The following is a 21,449-nucleotide window of genomic DNA, read 5'->3' as shown; positions in this document are numbered from 1 at the left end:
GTGCTTAAGGGATTTTACCCGTTCGGTCATAGAAAGGATAGAAAGGATTTAACGGTGCGTTTGATTTCAGAATTAAAGTAATTTTGATTTTGATTGTGAAAAAAAACAAATGTTATGTAGTGTATTGAATTAAAGTTAAAGTTAAAATTTTTGATTTGAGAAACTTGTATTTCTGTTGTATAGTGGGTTGAATTAAAGTTAAAGTTAAAATTTTTGTGATTTTAACCCTGAAAACAAACGGGCCATTATGAATTTAAGTTCGAAATTCTGTAAGATTTAAAAAGGTTCGCGATTTTACCTCATATTTGCCTCAAACCTGTTAAACATAAATTTATTAAATTACCTTTTATATTACCTAGATTTACAAAATGACATTTCTTATTTTCTTTTATTTCCCTTTATTATGATTCCAATTTCTAGTATTTATAATACTTAATTTAGTGTTTTGAAAGTGCTGTTATTTATTATTTTAAACGTATTATGAACTTATAATTGTTGTGATTTATTTTCTTTCGTATGAATTATTTGTCTGGAATTTATATATATATAAAACCTTTTGTTATATCAAATTATTTTTTATAAATCAAATGTTATGACAAATTCATACAAATTTTTCTTGAAAATTATTAATGGGGTAAAAATGAATTTTCAGTGGGTTTTCATTAAATTAGCGAGATGGGTTTGGAAATTTTTCTTTAAAATCTTTACGAATTTGAGAAGGGTTTAGATTGACATTTCTTAGTGGATATGGACATAAGATGAATATAGCCATCTCAAACCCTCCCAGTGCCATTCTTAGGATGTAGTCCTCCACGGGGGTAGTCTCGGTAAACCATTAATTGTGGTGTTTTAATTTGGGTTAATTGCCCAACTCCCCTTGAACTATACCTCATATGATACTTCACCCCTTCATCTTTTGGTAAAGTAACAATAACGCCCCTCTGGATAACACCATTATCCGTAAGCAACACTATCCGTAAGCAGCATCTCAAGTTCCATGAGAGCACGCTTGGTGACCTGGATATAGAGTGGACTGGATTTCTAAAATCTTAAATTCCTTTTTGGTGACTATAGAATATGAATTCAGATAGGAATGATACAATTATTAAGGAACTAGTCCCAAGTAAGGGATGGGTTTATGACATAATATTTATGCAAAAAGATGAAAATGCCCCTACTCCTATTTCAAATTTTTAAGAATTACCATAAAATGATTTGAGAAAAGAGAGAGCCAGAGAGGGGCCATGGGGCTCAAAGCAGCCACCACCATCTCAAGTGAGGTCGCTAGTCAGTGCCTCTTTTCACTGGGTCTACTGGAGACCTTACGAGGGGCGGTGGTGGCTGATATCGGCCAACCGCTACCCTTTCCTTTAAGCTATGTTGAAGAACTTTGATTCTTTTTTTTAAAAATAATTTCGAAATTATTCTTTATTCAAATAAAATTTAAAAATATTTAAACTATGGGCATATTGATCATGTTCCTCTTATACTAATTAAAGTCTTGGAATGAACCAATCACTTTTATTAGGATTATGAACAATCTTTAAGATTTTGAATCTTATCTCATCGTTTCCCATAAATTCTATATTAGTCTGCGCAACCAAACTTAGCCTAAAGAGTAGACTTCAGCCCCGCTCCAAGCTTCCCCATGTGGGGCTCCGGCCTAATACGTATGGGTCAGGACTCAGGTGGCTTAACTGGTGCATTAAACGAGCCATTTGCCTCAATGGGGCAGGGGGGTCTCGAAGTCATCCAGTCTTGGCTCGAGAAGGTCGAGGGAAACAAGAAGCTTCAGCAAGTATGTCCCCACTGGGGATGTGTTTCGACTGAAGTCGAGCTGGTGAGATCTGCTTCGAAAGGTCATGAAGAGTGTGTGATTCTCTTTCAATATGGATAATCCATGAATCTACCATAATAAAATAAAAATTATCAAAACTAATAAATAAGTACGGGGCAATTTGTAATGAAAATCGAACTTACAATCCCTTTAGTACTTAATGAATACTAAAGGGATGAAATTCATTTTCCAATAACTTCCCAACAATTTAATTGAGTATACAACGAATAGGCCCAAAGCAGCTCTAACACTAACTAAAAGAGACATAACCAACGGAAAGATCGAAGAAGAAGAAAGAAACCTAGAACAAAGTCTATCATATCTGGCCCAAAACAAAACAAAAAACGAAATCATGTTCAGGGAGCTTCGCTCAAAATAGTATCCCGAGGATGTCCGTTCCCTTAATGCAGCGGAATAGCTATAATTTTCGCTGTCCAAAAAACTCGAGACTTCCTTATCACAGCTTGGCGTGTAAAAGAATTGATCCACCGATGCCATAATTTGCAATGATATATGACAACCATTATAAAAGGGCAAATAGTATCACCCTGCTTTTGAGGTTCTTTCTGTGGGAGGTAGGACGACTGTCTTGAGGTTACCGGGATAAGGAGTCCATAGGCCCAACCCACCTCTTGTCTCTTTCAAGCTGCTGCCCTTCCCCTCGAATTCGCTTATATTCTTCACCCACTCGATCTTGGAGGAGTGTTCCCGAGTGTGAGGGTGGAGTATGAACAGAGAATTGTACTCGCAGTTTGGAAACATGAAGAACTTGAACGAGCCTCCTAACCTATACACAACGTATCCAAAGCTCAGCTGGTCTCTTGGGGTGAAGAGATTGACCTCATTGAACCACAGGCAGCTGAACAAGTTGTTTATAGGAGTATGTTCTCGTATGATGAACGCTCCCTCTGGCACATCTGCAATTTCATGCAATACCAATCACTAAAGAGGAAATCACCTATAGCAGCTTTTCTTTGTGGTGGCAACTGGCAACTATTTAGGGGAGGATTGGGTTGATTAATATTAAGCAATGCATAAACTGGATAAAATAACCACGTCCGTGCAGTATTTGGACAAATTAAGAGTCAAATTTAAATAAACCGGAGCAATTCTTTTTGTAGACTATACTCGAATACTTCCATTTTGATCCACTTAATGAATGCTTAAGGAGAAATAAAATATTTTACCACTAGGGTAGCTTTTCCTTGCATTCCACGGTTCCATCCCCTCATACTTGTATATTTTCATGTGAAGATCAATAAGTGGTCGAGCATATCGTTTCCTCCGCTTATTTGCATCAGCCTCTTCATATATGCTGCGATGATGCTTGTGCTGAGCAATGGCAAAAGTACGCTTCCCCCTCCATAAATATCTGCCAATCAAAAGATAATAACTCCAGAGTTCAAAATATATAACTTAGCTATTATAAGTTCATCTATCTTATTCCTCCATCTTTCATCACAATAACAAAATGAAAGTACAATTATTTATTTATAACCGAAGAAATACCTCAAATTATTTCTTTGTAAAGTACCTACATCTCCTCTTTTAAAAAAAAAGAAAACAAAGGGAAAAAAAAAAAAAGAACATAAAGCTTCTCTGACAAATTTGGAGAAGTTCCAAAGAGGCCATCATTTTGACTGATTCCTGGTACCTCTTTCTCTCAAATGAGTAATCTTCTTGATCATATGACAGTTCATTTAACTAAGTTACAGGTGCTGATATAGTTCCTACGTCGAAAGGAAAAGGGAAAGAAAGAACTGCAAAGAATTGTCAGAGGTTACAGGAATGCATTTCAGAAATGTTTTAATTAACACTAAGCAACACAGTAAAAACAGTTGCAAGTTAATCGCTCGAGTTTTGAAAAAGAGAATACCTCTCCAGAATTAGCAGTGGATCAACTATGAGCTCCATCTTACCATCAATCCATATGCTGTACTGCGTCTGAGGGAACAACCTGTGGGTCAAAATCTTAGGAACCTTCCCATTTCTCCTGGGTTCATCATAAGGCGAATGCTTCAAAAGAATTAGCCTCCAGATTCCCACCCATTTTCCCCCCTTATCATCCTCAGTAACAGTGACATTGCTCTTTATGAAACTAAGGGACTCCTCATCCACAACCATGAGGAAGCAGAAGAGCCTCTTAGACCGCGGACTTATATTAGAAGGTTGGTGAGGTACATCATATCCATCAAAAATGCCTGAAGCGACCACAAACCTACACTTCTTCACGTATTTTATGTCTACAGGATCCATTTCAGCACCACCATTTCGAATAAATCCACAATGAACCTGAATGGCACATGATGATAATTAATAATAAAAGTCAATAAGGTTATCACAAAATAAATTACCCAATTATTTCTTCTTCAGAGGCACGAAAGCAGGGCGACTCTTTTTTCCATTTGCCCCTCAAAAAATCAAATTTGCACGATATACTTATATTACTAAAGCTTACCTTCATAGCAGACTTGACTTTAAAACTTTCCTCTCTTTGTGCCCAAGTCTGGTGACCCCCAAATAAAGGAACTGAGAGTGATGCATTATTAACTGGGTCATCCTCCATAACAAAGGACAGGTCTTTGACAATTTCGTTTGGAGTTCTTCCTTTGGGTATAACGACTCCATCAGGGTCGCTGGCAACAGGAATTGGACACCCTAATTTACGTTAACATGGAAAATATCAGATATCATGTGCATTAAAAGATCAATACTTGAACACTGTATATATTGCCATAAAACTTACGGTGTTGTGGTTTTGGTACAAGTCCCATTGTATCTAACATTAGAAATACCTTGCTCTGTCTGTTACAGATAGCTGCATGTAACAAAAAATGACATTGATCTTTACTTTGAATTATTGGAACGGCATTTGAAGCAACTAGGAAAGTAGATTTGTCAACATTCAAATGTATGGCATGTGACATTCTTCGATTGAAAAATGATTAAACCAACTAAATGAAGTTGTGTTGGGTCAACACAAATCCATAATATTCCAACGATCAAATCAGGATTAAAAAGGACGCAAACTCTATCCCTTGTTAGCCCTCTATTCGTGGGATTCAAATCTGTCCATAAAGAAAGCTAGAGGTGACACAAACAAGATTCCCGATGGAAGCAGCAAAGTTGGTGCAAGGAGTACCTGATAAGAAAGCAAGCGAAGACTGACAAGACCATACATGAAATAGTAATGCACTTAGAATTAGCAACATCCAGACAATGCCGACAACAAGAACCAGCCGAATAATTCCCATCCTGCACAGCATTTTCACTGGATAAACTTGCAATTTCTCTGGAGAAAAGGGAGCTCCTTCAGCTTCTGCATATTAAAAGAAAAAAAAGTGAGTCATCTCTGCGCTTTCTTTGATGACGTATATACGAGCCTAAAAGCCATAATCACAAGATTGTGCTCGGTTTATTGATGACATGGCAACCTTTCAGCTATACCAACCATAGGTACTGAACCCACATTATGCAGGAAAATCTCATCTGACCTTACAATCATGTGTAAGCATATCAGGAAACTCCACTCGACAAGTTGACGAGTTCTATGCACAAAAAAAAAAAAAAACAAACTTGCGAGCAAAGAACAGCATCAATGCGCATGAGTGGCTGTACCTCCAGGAATTGTGACCCGAATGGATTCAGTATCGAAGATGCAACAGATTCAATAACGCTTGTGCAACTATGAATTGCTAAATATCAAAGTGGGTGAAAAAGTAAAGATTCAAGCTTGACACGCTAAAATTGTCATTGTCTTACCTCTACTATGCGGGTTTAGGTTGCTGCGGTCTGCTCTCCGATTCGGCCGCAGAGAAACAGATCGCTGGAAATCACTCTCCATATCTCACCCACTCAAAGCTCTCCCCAGTGCACAAAATTGAACCATATCTACTCCAACGGGGGCCTAAAGAATCACCGTCGGTGACTGCACATCGACGAAGTTGCATACTTAAACAGCTCACATTGAATATAAACTGCATACAATGCTGGAAATCACGGAACGATTTCCAACAGTACAGAAGGAGCCAAGTCGAAGAAGCACAGATCCCAGAGATCGAAACAGTCATCCGTACCTCGAACAAGGGAAGAGATCGGCTGCAGAATATTATCTTCAGATCGACCTCGTAGCGAGTGCTGAGCTACCAACAAAGCCCGCCCTTTGCTTGTTCTTCGTTCAACTGAAAGATTACTCGCAAGGCCGAGAGATGAAGAATTTGCTGCAAAATCTTCCGCAGGATGAAAATTGAAGACGGACTTAAAAAAAAATAAAAAAAAATTATAGATTTCATTCATCGGGCGGGCTTAAGATAGAATTGGGCCAACCGACGGCCCAAAGTGGAGAGTCGCCCGTCTCTGAGAATTCTCCGTTAGACTTCTCGGCAAGTCACCGTTGCAGAGGAGGGGGACGTTAATGGAGGCGGAGGTGGTGGAAGCGGAGCTGGTGCTGCCGGCCTACTTTAGCTTCAAGCGGATCCAGTCCCACGAGAAGTATCCGAAAGGCCAATCGAGTGCTCGCCGCTTCAAGCATCTCAAGCAGATCATTCAGGCCGAGAATTTCCAGAATTACCCCCCCGACGAGCCCAACTGTAAGCCCTAAACCCTGATGTCAAACTGCTCTTTGAGCTCGGCCGAGAATCTTTTCCCCTCTCTGTAATGGCGAATATGAGCTAAAAAGCTTTGGGATTCATGCTGGCTTTGATCGACGAAAGCTAGCACTTTTGAGCTGTTCTTGTTTGACGGCAATGCTGTTCCTATTGTGGTATATCTTCGTCGCATCGAGTTCCCGTTTCTGTCGCTTCATCGACAATTCGATGCTTGTTCCAACTGGAGTAGTTGGCTCTCCCATTTTGATGGACCATATGTTTCTAGTCTACATTTCCATGAATGCTGCTCAGCAGCTTGGATGACAAGATTTACTTTTCAAACATATATAAGCAAACTGAGCTCTAGATGTAATATGGGTTTGCATTTTGTGTTTGATCTGACGAAGTTCGTCGGGTCTTGTTCGCGCAGATGTTAATATCGAATCACCGCCATCCATGCACCCATGCAAGAGAATTTGCGACATAACAGGATATGAGGTAATGTCCCTCTCTTAACTGAACCGTGTTCAATATTGTCTGCAAGATGTTTTCTTGTCGAGTAGCTTTTGGTTGGACTGTTAGTCACTGTGAAGGAGTATTATCGACAGTCTATATCCGACTGAACATCACAGAACCAAGACTTTTGCACTCTTTCATATATTATAAAGTAGGCATAGCCTAGCGCTGTTCTTGGTAAGTCTTGTTCTTGCTGCAGACCTGTGAAATTGGTTGCTGTTCTTATGAGATGCGTTTTTTAGTTTGAACAAAAGGTGAAATTTAGACAGAACATGATAACAATCATCCATTTTAGACAACTAATGGCCTTCGGCTTTGGAGCCACACCTAAATATGCATTATATATGGCCATCTTCTTATCTCCGTAATCTGCTTCTACGTTTTTCTTTGCGCCCTGTTTGATGAGATGGAATCATATGACTATGGAATCGAATATGTTTGTGTGCTTTAACGTGTTCCTGATGCATGTAAATGGAACTAGTTTAGTTTAGAATGTTGACATGCTTATGTTCTGCAGTAAGGCACATAAAAATGGTCTTTAGTGGTGAAGTAAATCCCTTGCGTAACTTGTGCAGGCACCATACCTTGACCCAAGGACCAAGCTCCGGTATGCAAACACTGAAGTCTTCAAGATCATCAGATCGCTCCCCAACGACCATGTTCAGAGATATCTGTCCCTAAGGAATGCGGCAGTTGTTTTAAAGTGAAGCTCACAAAGGAGATGCAGTGCAACTCAAGAAACGACTTTTTTTTTTTGGAGACTAACCATGAATTTAAATATATATATATATATATATATATATCAGATTCTATTTTCCTTTTTTGGAAAAGTAAATCTAAGGTAAAATTACCCTCCCCCCATTTAACGCGGGCATATTTTTACTCTCTACACTATTTCTTTGAGAATGTTTGGCCCCCGAACTATGCCTGAGGAAAAATGTCCCCCCATCATCACATTTATTCTTAGAATTAATGGAAATTGAGGTGGGTTCCTCAGCAATTAACGGAAAATGATACGTCCCTCAGAAATTGAGGGATGTCATCGGTGAACTCAGAGATCAATGTCTAGGTTGCCGGCATAACGGTCACCAGTGGGAGTGGAGGTGGCTGAAGAGTACCGTGATCCCTTCAAGTTTTTTCTTCTTCTTTCTTTCTTCCGTTAATTTTAAAAAGCAAATGTTACGGAAGGGATCAGGTCTGATTCTTTGGGTGCCTGGTTGCGGGGCCTTATTAGAGGAGGTTATTGCAGCCATTCCCCCTGCTGATCTGAATCTCCCCGTCTCTCTGTTCATTACAGACTTGGGACATTGGGACGGGGCTCGATTTTCTCATCTTTTTGGGTCATAGATCGGCGCTGTGCTTAGCAGCAGTTAAACCTCCATCTGTGCTGGCAGGTAACGACGAAGTCTTCTGGCGCCTCTCCCAAATGGCAATTACTCTGTTCGATCTGCTTATCATTTGCTTACTGGAATTGATCGGAGTCCCGTTGATCATTTGGCGTATGGAGAGTCCTCAAAGTATCAGGTGCCTTCTATGGCTTGCTGCAAAGGACAGATTGCTTACAACGAAGAGCGACCTCATCGTCATGTTGCCAATTCTTCACTTTGCTCTCTCTATGTCATCTTGCCTCAGAGAGTAGTACCCTCCATGTGTTGCGTGACTGCATTCATGCATGCAAGGTATGGGAGAGGATCCTTGTTCCGAATGTTCCTTCGACCTTCTTCTATGATCCCCTTGCCCGTTGGTTTATATCGAACTTGCAAATGCACCATGTTTCGGTGCTGGGTCCTCGTTGGTCCATCCTCCTATTCGCAACAAGTTGTTGGTTCCTATGGTCATGCCGCAATAAAAGAGATATTTCGGGAGAACTTCTCAAGACACCTTGCGCATTATTGTAAGGACATCACAGGAGTTCATACGAGCCACCCATGCCCGTAATCGTGCTTGGCGTCAGATCCACTGGACTAAGCCGAGGGAGGGCTGGGTCAAACTAAATTTGGATGGGGCGTCGAAAGGTAATCCAGGGGCTTCTGGCACGAGTGGTCTCATCCGAGATGAGCATGGTAATTGGATCTGTGGACTTGTGCACGACATTGGGATTCCCTCTTCGGTCCTAGCTGAATAGTGGGGGGTGGGGTGATTCAGGTCTTGAGTTGGCATGGTCCCATGGCTTTAGGAATGTCATCTTGGAGATCGATTCTAATGCTGCGTTTGCGTTTGGTTTGTAAGTAACATTTTAAAATCAGATTTTAATTTTGAAAAAGAGTGGTATAAATTGTTATGTATTGGGCACACCATTTGATTTTGTATAAGTTATTTGATTTTGATTTTGAAAAAGAGTGGTATAAATGAAGTATACCCTTTGACTTTATATAGATTATTTTGTTTTGTTGTGAGTAGAATTAAGTTAAAGTAATATTTTAAAATCTTACTGTAAAACCAAATAGGGCTTCAGTGCAGGAGATGATTACTAGCAGCGGTACTGTTATGCCAACGGTCAAACGATTGTTATTGAGGATCCATGATTTCTTACTTTAAGAATGAACGGTGAAAATTCAATACGTTTATCGTGAGAATTTTTTTCCTAATGGCCTTGGCCATCTCCTCTTTGGCGACATATTATTAGGGGTTGCTAACCCATGCCTTTGTATCGTTTAATTTTTTGCTTGGCTTGCGCCCTACGCTATCGAAAAAAGTGCCCTGCGTTAAAAGTTGTAGGGGGAAAGATGAGAAATTCCCTAAAACGACTGATTTTTCAAGTCAAATTTATAATATCATTTCATTTGTCTTTTTCCACAATTAAAATCAAACTTAGTTTAACTCTGAAACCAAACGCCCCATAAGCAATCCATTAAAAAAGAGACTGATTTTAAGCAGCATATCGCCCTGCTTGAATACTTCAGGCCCATTTCGGGCCCATATTCGTCTCCCTGGTCTCTGCTGACAACCTGACGCTCCTCGGACTCGGAGTCGGTTGTTTGGTCGGTGGGTTAGCCGATTCTCCCGAGCCGTTCTCTCACTCTCGTCGACCTCTGATCATCTGCGCTTCAGCTTCCTCCGCTACTGCGGCCGCTCAGTCGTTGCCCAGCTGAAAGTGAAAGAGGTAAACGTATCACTTTTCTAGGGTTTTTGTGAATTCCTTGATTTTTCTAGCCCTAATCGGCGACCTGTCGATTGATCCCCAGTTAATTGCGCCCCTCAAATTGATTAGTTCAGTTCAATTCGGAGAAAAATTTGAATTTTGTGTCGAGGTGTATTTGCTATTGTTTGTTGTTCTATTTAGATTTGCCTTCTGACGTCAAAGAACCGACCTTGCTTGCAGTTTCTTGATTGTTAGAGGAAGGAGATATGGACATAGATGTCGATCACTATGCGGTTCTCGGGCTGCCTTCCGGTGAAGAGGGAGCCAGCCTCTCTGAGAAGCAGATCTCGAAGGCTTACCGAGCGAAAGCTTTGGAGTTGCATCCTGATAAGAGGCTGGATGACCCGGACGCCCATGCGAACTTCCAGCGGTTGAAGACATCCTATGAACTTCTGAAGGACGAGAAGGCTAGGAAGCTTTTTGATGACCTGTTGAGGTTGAAGCGTGAGCGAGAGCGGCGCCAGACGCAGCAGGATTCTAAGCGAAGGAAGATGGTGTCTGATCTTGAAGAGAGAGAACGGGCAGCTTTTGCCCCTGACCCTTCTACTTCGGCCCGGCAGGAGGAGGAGAGGATTGCCCGGAAGCTCAAGGAGGAGATTGCTAGAATACGCGAGATGCACACAAAGAAGGGAGCAGCAACACCTGCTTCCAAGGGACCTACTGCAAGCTCGGGGAAGGAGAGTATGGGTGGCTCTGGTGTTGGGTCAGATAAGGAGAAGGTTCTTAAAGTCACTTGGGAGAAGGTCGGTGTTGATTATAGCCCAGAGAGGCTAAAGGAGATCTTCTCGGAGTTTGGTAAGGTTGAGGACGTTGTGATCCGGAGTTCCAAGAAGAGAGGGTCTGCGCTTGTTGTGATGAGATCGAGAGATGAAGTTGTAAGTGTCTCATCTTGCTTGGATTATTGTATTTTTATGTATTTTCATACATTGGAAGCTGACACCGGGTGATAATTATTGGTAGGTTGCTGCTACAAAAATTGTTTGCGGAGATCTTTCGAATCCTTTGTTAGTCGTGCCTCTTCAGCCAACTGTACCAGCTGACTACCCCAGCTTTCAGAAACCTGTGGAAAATGATCACCTTGATAATCTTGTTGGAGCTGGTTATCAAGATTTTGAGGACTCAGTCTTGAAGAAACTTCAACAAAAGGTATAGTTTTTCCAAATTGCTTTTCGTTAATCACATTCATTGTGTTTTATTAGTTTGTTGCAAAGAAGCTCTGTCTAGCATAAATGCTCTGTTAGTAATCCAAATTAAGCAAATAGTTTTAATGGAATAGGCATTTTAATGATTCAGACGGATTCTAATAATTGAACTCTGCTGATAAACAGGCTGCTCAGAACAAGAAATGACATGGAAGGCAGGGGAGGGGATCAGATTCAGATTGCAGATGATGTTCCACTCTTCTTGAAGCTGTACATAGGTAGTGTATCTCCATTCAGGGGTGGAAGATTCAACAAAACTGATTGAGCCACAGAAACTGCTACTATAGGAGCATATCCGTTTGACATTATGGTTATCACCCTGCTCATCTCAGTGTACCCACGAAGAACCTTATTGAAGACTAATTTATCTCAGTGACTGAGAGATTGACAGATGCGGCATTAATTAGCAGTTGTTGGATTGATATTCTTATGAGTTGATTGCTGAAGGCACGACAAGCCGAAACTGCTTCTTGTGCGCGATTTTTGTCATAAAGCAGGGATTGTATTTCTTGTTCTGAAATTTCTTTAGCAGTAATCATACAGAGTATAAAATGACTCTGATACGATATTGTAGGTCTGTTTTCGCATCAGTCTCCTTCCCTTAGAATACTTTTTATCAGTACCTTTTGTATCAATGCCTTTACGACCATATTGAAGTGTATCATTGCCAATTTTACTTTGCGTTGCTGTGTTTTCTATGGATGGCTTTGATATATTTTACAGGAATCTATGGTTTATTGAGCTTGAGATTGGTCTATGGGGAGCCTATTTTAATCGGTTCACCTAACATATGATAAACACTCATATGTCTAGACCGAAAGGCTGTACCAACCATATTCTCGGGCTTCAGCTATCAAGCCAGTACCATCCTTGTGTATATTCATATTCAGCTGGTAGATTATGATTTTGGTCGATTTGACGATCCCACGAATGGCATCTGAGAGATTGATCACCAGATCACCTAGACTATATACGAGTAAATAAGCATCCAAATTCAGCCTGCAGAAGGATAACATAGGATAATAGGATCAGAACGGGCAATCATACTTGCTTTGATTTATCTATAAAATTACAACAAAGAGAGGCTGGTTGATGTAGATTTCGACCTACTATCATCACCAGAAGATCACTAGTAATAATAACTACCGGCACATGAGCTTCCTGTCAAAATCCGGATGATACATTCTCGACATCACGCCCACAACAAGTGTGACTCTTCACAAGGCAGATGCCATTGAACAAAACTGAGCTCAAGACAGGACTAGGAGCAAGCCATGGGTCATGAGTTCTTTCTAAGAAGCCAGCTCGATACATAGGACAGGACCATGTCAACTGATGTTAACGCAACGATGAGCAATGCCACGAGGACCAGCGTGAGCATAGCAGTCCTTAGCTGCAAAAACACACTAATGTTATAGAAAGTCTCAGCTGGGCTCCTTGATCATTCATCCAACAGGGTTTAAACTTCAATAAATGTTAATAATTTCTGAATAATAGGACCAGTATACCACTAAAATGGGATCTACAACTAAAGAAAGCATGACACGACATTAGATAAATTCATTCCGAGAGTCATATCAAACAATGGCATCTGCATTTGTTCATGGTATGTACTGCATAAATTTCGTTCATTCACAAGGTAAATGACTTATCAACTCGATTAATTAGAAGAGCACTCACAGATGAATCTGTTCAGCAGTCCAGAAAGTCATTGGATTGAATAATGGAACAATTGTCAGAAAGCGAATGAGCATGCATATAAGATGTGAAAGGTTCAGCCGTTACCGTGCTCTGAAAGCTTGGCCACTCTATGTATTTAAGCTGGCTAGGCTGCTCACGCAAGAATGAAAGCATGGACTTGAGAGACCTACAGAGAAGGTTACAAGTTCAGTACATAACGCCTCGAGGAATTTGGAGCTTTCATATTGTTCACCGAATGGGGTTGGCGTACCAAATCAATTCCTTAATCAGAGCAAGCCAAAACGGTTCTTCTGGAGACAAGTCAGGGTCGAAACTCAACTCCTGGTTACCTCTTCTGGCAGCCACCGCCGCACGTTTGTCGCATAAATGCCTGGTATTCAAGTACAAAATCTTTCTGCTTGGACACTGCAACCATGTCCCAGTTATCACAAATCATGAGACTATACACTCGTAATGCAAAAGACATCAACTTAGGACACCTTAAAGGCTCCGAAAGATTACCCGAAACCGAGGGAAGCTCTCGTTTCTCATGAACCCGCATCTCTGATTACCCAGAAAAAGCTTAGGACAACTCGAACTTAACAATCCTACGGAATCAAACGATGAAGTGAGCATAATTAGCAAACATCGAGAAGACGGTGACAAGCTGCAGAAAAACGTGTGCTTTCGAACCTGGACAACTTGCAGTAAGTCCAGGAACAGTCCCCATATTCAGCTACGGCTGCCGCCACCACCAAGAACAATCAATAGTAGCAGTTTGCCCCCAACTCAAAATCGATACCTCTCTCCTGCTCGGATTTGGACCATCATCATCAGAAAAGAACAAATTCACGGGGGCAGCTGCAGAAGAGGAAGGAGCTACAGTTGCAGAGAGCAGAGGCCGACAAGACCGAGAAGATGAGAGAGAGAGGGGCAACGGAAGCGATGATGGATCGGGCGGGAGGAGGAGTTGCAGATGGATAAACGGAAATGGGCTGGGGATCAGGAGAAGAATTGAGGCACTGCAGGCCCAGGAATAAAGTGCATGGGCTTCGTAATGTCGGCACGGTTCGGTTCGGGTAATCAACTTATTTGTTCGAACATCGGCTATCGTCGATACGTGCTTTAACAAAGATCGACTTGCTATTCTACTCTCGTGTCACGTTTGGTACGAAAGAATAAGAAGAGAACAAACAAAAATTGCCGTATTCCATTCGAAACACTTCCATTTCGTAGGAGAGGAATAGCACATATGTATTGTTCTAAACAATGTGGTATGTATGTAGCGTGTCAGATATCACACGCATATATACTTGGGAGTTTGGAAGAAGGGTTGGTGATGATTCGGTTGCCTCGAAGCTGCGAGTGACTCGATCATCTCCCACCTCTCCTTCCTCCTGGCCTCCTCCCTGCGGCCCATTGCTTCCCAACGCTCCATCTCCTGGACGCACATGGCATACAGGGCCGGGTCCATCTCCTCGAACATCTGCTTGACATTCTCGGTTAGTTGCCTCACGCTGGGGCTCCAGTGCCACTTCAAGTTCTTCTCCAAGCCCTCAACTACGACCGGGAAGACCTCGTCCATGGCCACCGATACCATCTTTACAAGCTGCTCGTTGTTCCATATGTAGAGCGCCCGCTCTGCTACCTGATGAGCACATAAATGACCTGAGAACTTCCAGCACCTGGTACCAAGGGGCTGTCATTTGATTCATGCCGAAAATTTTCAGTCGCAAAAAGTTCATCAAGTTTCTTTGGATATGGTTTGGTGAAAACATTCTAGTCGATAAAATTTATTTCACGGCAAAGGTGAAAATTTCCGGAAAATGCTTGCGGTTTCTCTGTTCCATAATTGAAGCTTTATTCAAAACGAAATGAACCCAAAACTCAACAAATATTATCATAAATTAGACTCATTCTGATGATTTAACTACCTGAGAGTTCAAGCTGTTGAAGCACCTGGTGATCTTTGTGCACAGGGGGAGAGCTAACTTCCTGTACTGATCAGGATCGATTTTCTCTACTAGCTCCTCCAACTCATCGATGATCAACACCTCTTTCTGTGAGTTCGTGATCGGCCAATACCTCAGGATCCCCCTCACCACGACCCCACCGAGCGCTGGCTCCTTTTGCACGAACTGGGAGACGCAGTAGCTTAGCTGCTTGTGGTACATCATCGTCCCCTTGGCCCTGTGTAGTGGGAGGAGGACACGGATCAGGAACAACTTGTGCTCCTCCTTCAGTGGCACTGTGAACCCATTGATGATGCTCCCCAATATCTCCAGTATCTCCCCGATCCCGCAGTGCCTCTCCGTCTCGTACATGTACCTGTTGAAATAACAAGTTGCTAATGCATTGCTTAGGGCGCGGGCGTGACCTATGAAATTAAAACTGCTTACTTCTTGATCCAATATAGTATTAGGAGTTTGTCCATTATTTATTGTTGAGAACACTGATCCTGCTGCATAAGTCGTTCATCTAAAAATACTTTATAGCCATTCCCAGCAGGAGTACCTCAGGAGGACGTCACTCATCGACTTCCGCATGAAGGAACGGTGGGACGTGAACTTGGAGTATATGAGGTGGTAGATGCTCTTCAATCTCTCACGCTCCCTCGGGTCCTCAGACTGGAGCAGGCAAAGGAAGCTGCAGAGGAAGGGTCGGTCTACGTGGTCCCGGAGAGTCTTGGGATTGGTCTTCATGATCAGCCTTTGGAGAATATCATAGATGATCTGGAGGTGGGGCCAGAGAGGCGAGGCAGTGGACACGAGCTCCTCATCATCGGGCAAGTCGGAAATGAATGAGAAGTTCGAGGGAGGGGGAAGAGGACGGAATATGTTCAACTTGAGCATTGAGACAAGGGGGGGTATCACATCCGTCTGGTCGTCTAGGGGCCGCTTGGAGGACTTTATCAGGTACAGAAGCTGCGTGAGCTTGAGACGCTTCAGGTCCTGCTGTGACGGAGACTCTGAAGGGTCGGTGAACGTGAACGTGACCGAGCAGGCAGATATCATCGAGAGTATCTCTTCGTTGGCGGAGGGCTGATGATGGTGCCTCCTCAGAGGGCTGCTGCTGTTGCCACTGCTTCTCAACGGGCTGCCCCTCGAGTCCATATCGAACAGGTGCTGAAGTGTCGACCTCTTCCCAGGAGAGTCTCTAGGACTTGGAAATCTTCCAGCACCCATTTTGCCTCCCCTCCTCTTTCTTCTTCTTCTTGCCTTTTGACAGTAATCAGGGGAAAGAAGGCAGCAGATGCCTGATGTTCTGAAATTTATCAAATCTCACATGTTTGGATGCGGTGAAGGAAGATGACAAAAGACAGCGATGTATTTCATGAGAATGGATAGTTGTAATCTCCGACAATGGAGATTAGGAGAAATATGACAAAAGCATTGATCTACAGCTGCAAAGCTGTTGGGGGATCTTCTTAGTTGTTGTCCCTTATCTGGGTGATTGCCACGTGGATTTCTTGGAGCATAAACTAAATAATAGCGGCTAAATAAGATAAGGAATTAGTGGGACAATAGGACAATACCTCCTTGCAATCTATTAGCAATACATGTGCTTCACCAACCGATCAATTTGGACGAACTCAACCAAGAGGGGCCATACTGAACTAAAAGCAAAAAACTGCATTTGCAAGAGAAACTTCCTAAGCAACCGCCTTCATATTGCAGTCCGCCGATTACCAGCAAACACCAACAAGAAATCCCGTCCTTGTTCGAAACATCATTGTCCAATGTTGCAATCAGAGCAAGGCGACATGCTGTGACCGCAGATATTTGAGCTCTAGAAGTGGTATCAGAGGAGCCACTTGTACATACGAGTGACGGTATGGTTTACAGGATATTCATGACTTCGGGTTTGAATAATATATACAGCAACCCTCGTTTCTTACCTGTATTCTACTTCTATTGCGTTAATATTGCTGTATTACATTCACCAATAATCCCCACAAGAGCATTTTCCATCCTTAAAGTGGTGAAAGACTGTGCAGTCACCGACTATAATTTCCCTCCGACAGAATTTGGATATCTTCTTCGCATCATTGTGACACTCCTCGCATATTCTCATATTCTTTTTGACAAGAACAGGGCTCCCTATCTCTGTTGAGATCAACCCAAAGGAAATAGCCAACCTTACACTGTGAGTCGCGTATTTCTTCTTCAGCAAGTGAATGTCCCCAATCCCAATCAACCTCGAGATAATGTACAAAGCCTCATAGATTGAGTTTGTGTCTTCATGGGATTTATCGTGATCGATGAAGCTGTGAACTCTCCTTCCCGTCTCAATTCTGCTCCTTCCAATTGTCTTCCTCAACCCCTTCGAGTTCATAAGATGTCTTATTCTTTCCACGTCCTCCCAGCGACCAGCTTCAGCATACATATTTGAGAGCAATATATAACACCCCGTATTATCGTGTTCTAAAGGCAAGATATTTTTGGCTGCAAATTCTGCCATTTCTATGTTTCGATGCTTTCTACTTGCAGTCAGTAAGGACCCCCATATCCTACCTGTGGGGATAACTGGCATTTGTTCAATGAAGCTCTTGGCCTTCTCAAGATCGCCAGCTCGACCAAGAAGATCAAGGACACATGCATAGTGTTCAACCATAGGATCGATGTTGTACCAATTTTTCATCAAATTGAAGTAATCCCATCCTTCGTCTATCTTCCCAGAAACACTGCAAGAATACAACAAGGACACGAATGTGCTACCATTCGGCTCAATTCCATTTTGCTTCAATAAAGAAAACATTCCAATGGCTTCACTTCCATACCCATGAATCGCATAAGCCATCATGATAGCATTCCATGACACAATATCCCTAAACGACAGCTTGTTGAAAATTTGCCCTGCAGTCCTTAAATCTCCACATTTTCCATACATGTATATAATTGAGTTCGAGATAAACGTGTTGGAGCTGAAACCCACTTTAATCACATAGCCATGAATCTGCTTCCCTTCCCTCGGTAATGCCACCTCAGCATAAGCAGGCAGGATGCTCGAGACAGTAAACTCGTCAGGTTTGTGAGGTCCATAAAAGTTAAGGTCTTGAAATATTCTCAAGGCTTCAATGTTCTGTCCATTATGCATGTGTGCAACAATTATAGCATTCCAAGTCACCAAATTCCTTTCACTCATATGATGAAACAAAGCCATAGCACACTTCAACTCTCCACACTCTCCATACATATAAATAAGGGAATTTTCTAGGACTAAGTGAGGAAGAAACCCTTTTCTGATCACATGAGCATGGATTGATTTCCCTTGCAAGAGGGCTCCTAACTGAGCACAAGAGGGTAACAGATTGATCATTGTGACACAGTCCGGAGCCAATCCAAAGTCAGATATCATACTTCTCATGCAAGAAAATGACTTTTCAGGAAGAGAATTCGAACCATACCCATCAATCATTGCATTCCAAGTCACAATGCTCTTATGAGAAACCTGACAAAACAATCTCTCCGCATAGTCCACTCTACCCACTTTGCAATACATGTCCATGAGTGAAGTCTGAACCATAATGTCCGAATCAAACTCGCTCCTAATCAAATAGCAATGGATCTCTTTCCCAGCCAGGGGACAGCACTCAAGAGAAACTGCACCGAGAGCGCCAATCACAGAGTATCTATCAGGCCTCATTCCGAATACTTGCATTTCCCGGAAACAAGTCAACGAGCTAAATCCATCCCCAACTGAGACATACCCACTAATCATAGAATTCCAAGAAACCAAGTCTTTAACACACAGTTCATCAAACACCCTCTCTGATAACTCGATACAGCCATTCTCCGCATACATCAAAATAAGTGTGTTGCAGACATACACATCCGAATCCAACCCAACTTTGAACAACTCAGCAAGCACTTTTTCTCCTTCTACCAAACTGAACAGCCCCGCACATGCCTTGATCACATAAGGGTACGTGAAATTATCGGGTCTAATCCCCTCCCTCTTCATTCGGCGATAAAATTCCACCGCTTCATGAAACATCCCACTTTTCACAAACCCTTTAATCATCACGTTCCACAAATAGGCATCCGAGTGGGGCATACTGTCGAACACGTAGAGCGCATTGTCCATTGACCCCGATAGAACGAATGCACAGAGAGCCCTTTGAAGGGTCAGGCTCTCCAGTGAGTCCGAATCTCTGAGCCGTTTCGACTGGCGCCGTTTCTCCTCTGACGGCCTCTTGATCCCGGAGCTCAGGTTCAAGTTCCTTTTTGGGGGTGGGATAACATTTCGACAGACTATTCCTGGGGTGTTAAAGCTGCAGAAGCTGCTGCAGACGAGCGCTGAAGCCATGCTCGAAGCTCTAAAAGGGACCAGAGGGAAGAAGGAGTTACTAAAATTTAAACCATTCCGCTTTCTTGGCTACTGTGTTTTTGGCGGTTAACGCGGCAGTTTCCTTCCCGTCTCTCCATTAACGACTTTAGGTGCAAGACATTATGATTGGTCGGATATACATACGGGTCGAGTCGATTTGGTCGGGGACCTGATTCGGGTTATACAATTTACTCTGGAGAAAAATGGCATTCAATTGAATTGACTCATATTTCTGGCCAAAATAAAAAATAAAAAATTGACTCATATTTCAAAAACAAATACCACTGAGGAGAAAAATTGAAAAAGAAAAGACTAATTCAACGAATACGATGTTTTTCTTTTGATTAGGGGCAAATCAAGTCCAAAAACGAATTGATCTCGCCTAACCCACGTAACGTTACCGAAAAAAGAAAACTATTTATGCGACCAGTTCTTATTTACTATATCTATGTATACATGAGAAAAATGAAAAGGAGAAAAAGAATTAGTCGAATGTTCAACTTTTTTTTTTTTCCCTTTTGTAAGATATTATATATGTAATACGAACAATTTTGTTTTGTCACCAACTGACCCTTCTAATTAAACTTGAACTTCTTCTTCAGGAATGCTATGCAGAGCAGGAATCCATGACCGGGGGCGGCGACCTGTCCTCGCGGGGTGCCTCCTTAGGAGAAGGCTCCTCAGCCGCTGCTCTGCCGTCCATGATGGCAAGGTCGCAAATGAAACCCGGTTCTTTTTCGCAGTGCTGCTGCCACTGCTGTAACTAATTCCTTGCAGAATTTGCTTGAGCTCTTCCTTCCCCACCAGAATCTTCACCCTCACCCTGGTCCCCGCTTCTTTGTCACTGCACCCGCCGGCACCGCCACCACTTTTGAGAGTCGTGAATAATGTAGTCCTCCCGGGACGGCCCCGCAAGGGATGGAGCTGCTCTCTCTTAGGTGACGCTCTGCCTTCTTTGCAATGATCCATTAGTTGCTTTCGTTGGGAGTTTCCTTGTGAGCATTGCCGAAATGTCCATTTATAGTCAGAAACCTTAATAAAATTATCACATTAGTCAGAAACCTTAATAAAATTATCACAAGAAATGGTCTGACTTGCAACTGCTCCTGAGCTGTGTAACCTCAGCTGCCCCTATAGAAAATTTGAGATTCAAATGGAACAATTTAATAGCATGTCATCTTCGAGCTGTCATGAAAAATCAAAAGGCCTATCGTACATTGTCCACTATCGGGTTCATAGGAATTGCTATGTCGTAATAATATCTACGCGAAACTGTACTGAATTTCAGGTCATTATCAAAAAGATTCTCACTGCTGTGTGCGTCGTCTTTTAGATATGTTTGAACATCCAATGGCATGCCAGCAACGTTGTCGATGCTGTTTTTCGGAGATACTAGTTAGTGAGCACCATCTGGTCGCGGAGTCTCAATAACCGTATGTTAGGAGAGGCACACATAAAGATTGGACTAGCGTTCACCTGACTTAATTTTTCGAGAATTCCAATGTATATTGTTTTAATATCAGCTTGGCGATATTTCGGGAAATTATTATTTCATGATCCAGCTGGTTTTATTCCCATAAATAAACTCAACTACTCAATTTACTATTCCCTTGAAAATAAGACATTTGACTTTGTTAGAAATTCACGTGCAGATCCTATAGCTTCGCTGGTGGAAAGATTTTAAAAGATGGTTGTATGTTCGATTTTTGCTGGAGAAGTAGTTAGTTCTTTATGAGACGCGCAAACGAGAAATACACGTAATTAAGCAGCCGCCTTAGATGTGATGTTATGTAACATCAGAGAAGCATGAATTACTGGTCGCATTTTCTAAAAGCAGCTGGGCACATCGTTCCAACAATGATCCATATGCAGCAACATATAATCATCCCATTTCCTCCTCCTTGTAGGTCGATCGAATGTGAACTGAAAGGATAAGCAACAGTCAAGAAAGAGGGGCATGAGATTTTCACCTGAAAAACCTGAAGGAAGGAAGATATCAGAGCTCATCACATTATTAGTCGCCTGACTTCGACTTTCCATTGTATTGGAGTCAAGGTTACACTTTGGCTTTCACCTTGAGCAAAGGTTGCGCAAACTCAATGTAATATACAAAGCGACGATTTGAATTTTCGTGCTCAAATTGCAGAAGTTGGAAC

At 42.1% G+C, this 21,449-nt stretch overlaps 6 protein-coding genes across 10 annotated transcripts; 2 read left to right on the top strand and 4 right to left on the bottom strand.

The window, feature by feature from the left end:
- Positions 1–1,936: 1,936 nt before the first annotated feature.
- Positions 1,937–6,070, bottom strand: LOC116205031. The gene is made up of 8 exons (XM_031537464.1): positions 5,914–6,070; positions 5,600–5,765; positions 4,980–5,156; positions 4,584–4,655; positions 4,296–4,495; positions 3,714–4,129; positions 3,025–3,209; positions 1,937–2,754 (listed from the first exon to the last, which is right to left on the bottom strand). Exons 2-8 carry the CDS (start codon positions 5,679–5,681, stop codon positions 2,381–2,383), a joined length of 1,506 nt encoding a protein of 501 aa, XP_031393324.1. The 5' UTR covers positions 5,682–5,765; positions 5,914–6,070; the 3' UTR covers positions 1,937–2,380.
- A 30-nt stretch (positions 6,071–6,100) lies between these two features.
- On the top strand, positions 6,101–7,939 carry LOC116205037 (chromatin-remodeling complex subunit ies6). The gene is made up of 3 exons (XM_031537474.1): positions 6,101–6,426; positions 6,854–6,921; positions 7,515–7,939. The coding sequence occupies exons 1-3, from the start codon at positions 6,252–6,254 to the stop codon at positions 7,644–7,646; spliced, it is 375 nt and encodes a 124-aa protein (XP_031393334.1). The 5' UTR covers positions 6,101–6,251; the 3' UTR covers positions 7,647–7,939.
- A 1,873-nt stretch (positions 7,940–9,812) lies between these two features.
- On the top strand, positions 9,813–11,965 carry LOC116205035 (dnaJ homolog subfamily C member 17). The gene is made up of 4 exons (XM_031537471.1): positions 9,813–10,042; positions 10,262–10,956; positions 11,042–11,227; positions 11,410–11,965. Exons 2-4 carry the CDS (start codon positions 10,288–10,290, stop codon positions 11,428–11,430), a joined length of 876 nt encoding a protein of 291 aa, XP_031393331.1. The 5' UTR covers positions 9,813–10,042; positions 10,262–10,287; the 3' UTR covers positions 11,431–11,965.
- A 341-nt stretch (positions 11,966–12,306) lies between these two features.
- On the bottom strand, positions 12,307–13,919 carry LOC116205036. 2 transcript variants are annotated; one of them, XM_031537472.1, is made up of 5 exons: positions 13,657–13,916; positions 13,486–13,571; positions 13,235–13,389; positions 13,069–13,150; positions 12,307–12,676 (listed from the first exon to the last, which is right to left on the bottom strand). In XM_031537472.1, exons 1-5 carry the CDS (start codon positions 13,691–13,693, stop codon positions 12,563–12,565), a joined length of 474 nt encoding a protein of 157 aa, XP_031393332.1. In that variant the 5' UTR covers positions 13,694–13,916; the 3' UTR covers positions 12,307–12,562. The 2 variants fall into 2 exon arrangements, with proteins under 2 accessions (XP_031393332.1, XP_031393333.1); XM_031537473.1 differs by having other exon boundaries at positions 12,548–12,689; positions 13,657–13,919.
- A 236-nt stretch (positions 13,920–14,155) lies between these two features.
- On the bottom strand, positions 14,156–16,640 carry LOC116205033 (serine/threonine protein phosphatase 2A 57 kDa regulatory subunit B' alpha isoform-like). 4 transcript variants are annotated; one of them, XM_031537467.1, is made up of 4 exons: positions 16,499–16,640; positions 15,478–16,227; positions 14,898–15,291; positions 14,156–14,662 (listed from the first exon to the last, which is right to left on the bottom strand). In XM_031537467.1, the coding sequence occupies exons 2-4, from the start codon at positions 16,146–16,148 to the stop codon at positions 14,261–14,263; spliced, it is 1,467 nt and encodes a 488-aa protein (XP_031393327.1). In that variant the 5' UTR covers positions 16,149–16,227; positions 16,499–16,640; the 3' UTR covers positions 14,156–14,260. The 4 variants fall into 4 exon arrangements, with proteins under 4 accessions (XP_031393327.1, XP_031393326.1, XP_031393328.1 ...); XM_031537466.1 differs by lacking the exon at positions 16,499–16,640 and having other exon boundaries at positions 15,478–16,329; XM_031537468.1 differs by lacking the exon at positions 16,499–16,640 and having other exon boundaries at positions 14,156–14,611; positions 15,478–16,329.
- On the bottom strand, positions 16,480–19,655 carry LOC116205028 (pentatricopeptide repeat-containing protein At4g35130, chloroplastic). Its single transcript, XM_031537460.1, has one exon. It carries the CDS (start codon positions 19,270–19,272, stop codon positions 16,903–16,905), a length of 2,370 nt encoding a protein of 789 aa, XP_031393320.1. The 5' UTR covers positions 19,273–19,655; the 3' UTR covers positions 16,480–16,902.
- Positions 19,656–21,449: the final 1,794 nt, after the last annotated feature.

Source organism: Punica granatum, chromosome 4 (assembly GCF_007655135.1).
Source record: "Punica granatum isolate Tunisia-2019 chromosome 4, ASM765513v2, whole genome shotgun sequence".
In the NCBI taxonomy this organism is placed as follows: domain Eukaryota; kingdom Viridiplantae; phylum Streptophyta; class Magnoliopsida; order Myrtales; family Lythraceae; genus Punica; species Punica granatum.
This window is presented reverse-complemented; position numbering and strand designations above follow the sequence as displayed.

What these genes read in the sequence shown, in the direction of transcription:
- LOC116205037 (XM_031537474.1), top strand. Translation starts at nt 6,252, where the DNA reads ATGGAGGCGGAGGTGGTGGAAGCGGAGCTGGTGCTGCCGGCCTACTTT. An exon ending in CCCCCCCGACGAGCCCAACT is followed by an intron (nt 6,427 to 6,853) that starts GTAAGCCCTAAA and finishes TTGTTCGCGCAG; the next exon opens with ATGTTAATATCGAATCACCG. An exon ending in GCGACATAACAGGATATGAG is followed by an intron (nt 6,922 to 7,514) that starts GTAATGTCCCTC and finishes TAACTTGTGCAG; the next exon opens with GCACCATACCTTGACCCAAG.
- LOC116205036 (XM_031537472.1), bottom strand. Translation starts at nt 13,693, where the DNA reads ATGGGGACTGTTCCTGGACTTACTGCAAGTTGTCCAG. An exon ending in ACTTACTGCAAGTTGTCCAG is followed by an intron (nt 13,572 to 13,656) that starts GTTCGAAAGCAC and finishes TTGATTCCGTAG; the next exon opens with GATTGTTAAGTTCGAGTTGT. An exon ending in AGAGCTTCCCTCGGTTTCGG is followed by an intron (nt 13,390 to 13,485) that starts GTAATCTTTCGG and finishes ACATGGTTGCAG; the next exon opens with TGTCCAAGCAGAAAGATTTT.
- LOC116205031 (XM_031537464.1), bottom strand. Translation starts at nt 5,681, where the DNA reads ATGGAGAGTGATTTCCAGCGATCTGTTTCTCTGCGGCCGAATCGGAGA. An exon ending in CCACTGCTAATTCTGGAGAG is followed by an intron (nt 3,210 to 3,713) that starts GTATTCTCTTTT and finishes TTTGATTGGCAG; the next exon opens with ATATTTATGGAGGGGGAAGC. An exon ending in AAGGAAAAGCTACCCTAGTG is followed by an intron (nt 2,755 to 3,024) that starts GTAAAATATTTT and finishes ATGAAATTGCAG; the next exon opens with ATGTGCCAGAGGGAGCGTTC.
- LOC116205028 (XM_031537460.1), bottom strand. Translation starts at nt 19,272, where the DNA reads ATGGCTTCAGCGCTCGTCTGCAGCAGCTTCTGCAGCTTTAACACCCCA.
- LOC116205035 (XM_031537471.1), top strand. Translation starts at nt 10,288, where the DNA reads ATGGACATAGATGTCGATCACTATGCGGTTCTCGGGCTGCCTTCCGGT. An exon ending in TGAGATCGAGAGATGAAGTT is followed by an intron (nt 10,957 to 11,041) that starts GTAAGTGTCTCA and finishes AATTATTGGTAG; the next exon opens with GTTGCTGCTACAAAAATTGT. An exon ending in TGAAGAAACTTCAACAAAAG is followed by an intron (nt 11,228 to 11,409) that starts GTATAGTTTTTC and finishes GCTGATAAACAG; the next exon opens with GCTGCTCAGAACAAGAAATG.
- LOC116205033 (XM_031537467.1), bottom strand. Translation starts at nt 16,148, where the DNA reads ATGGGTGCTGGAAGATTTCCAAGTCCTAGAGACTCTCCTGGGAAGAGG. An exon ending in ATGAGTGACGTCCTCCTGAG is followed by an intron (nt 15,292 to 15,477) that starts GTACTCCTGCTG and finishes TTATTTCAACAG; the next exon opens with GTACATGTACGAGACGGAGA. An exon ending in TCAACAGCTTGAACTCTCAG is followed by an intron (nt 14,663 to 14,897) that starts GTAGTTAAATCA and finishes ATCAAATGACAG; the next exon opens with CCCCTTGGTACCAGGTGCTG.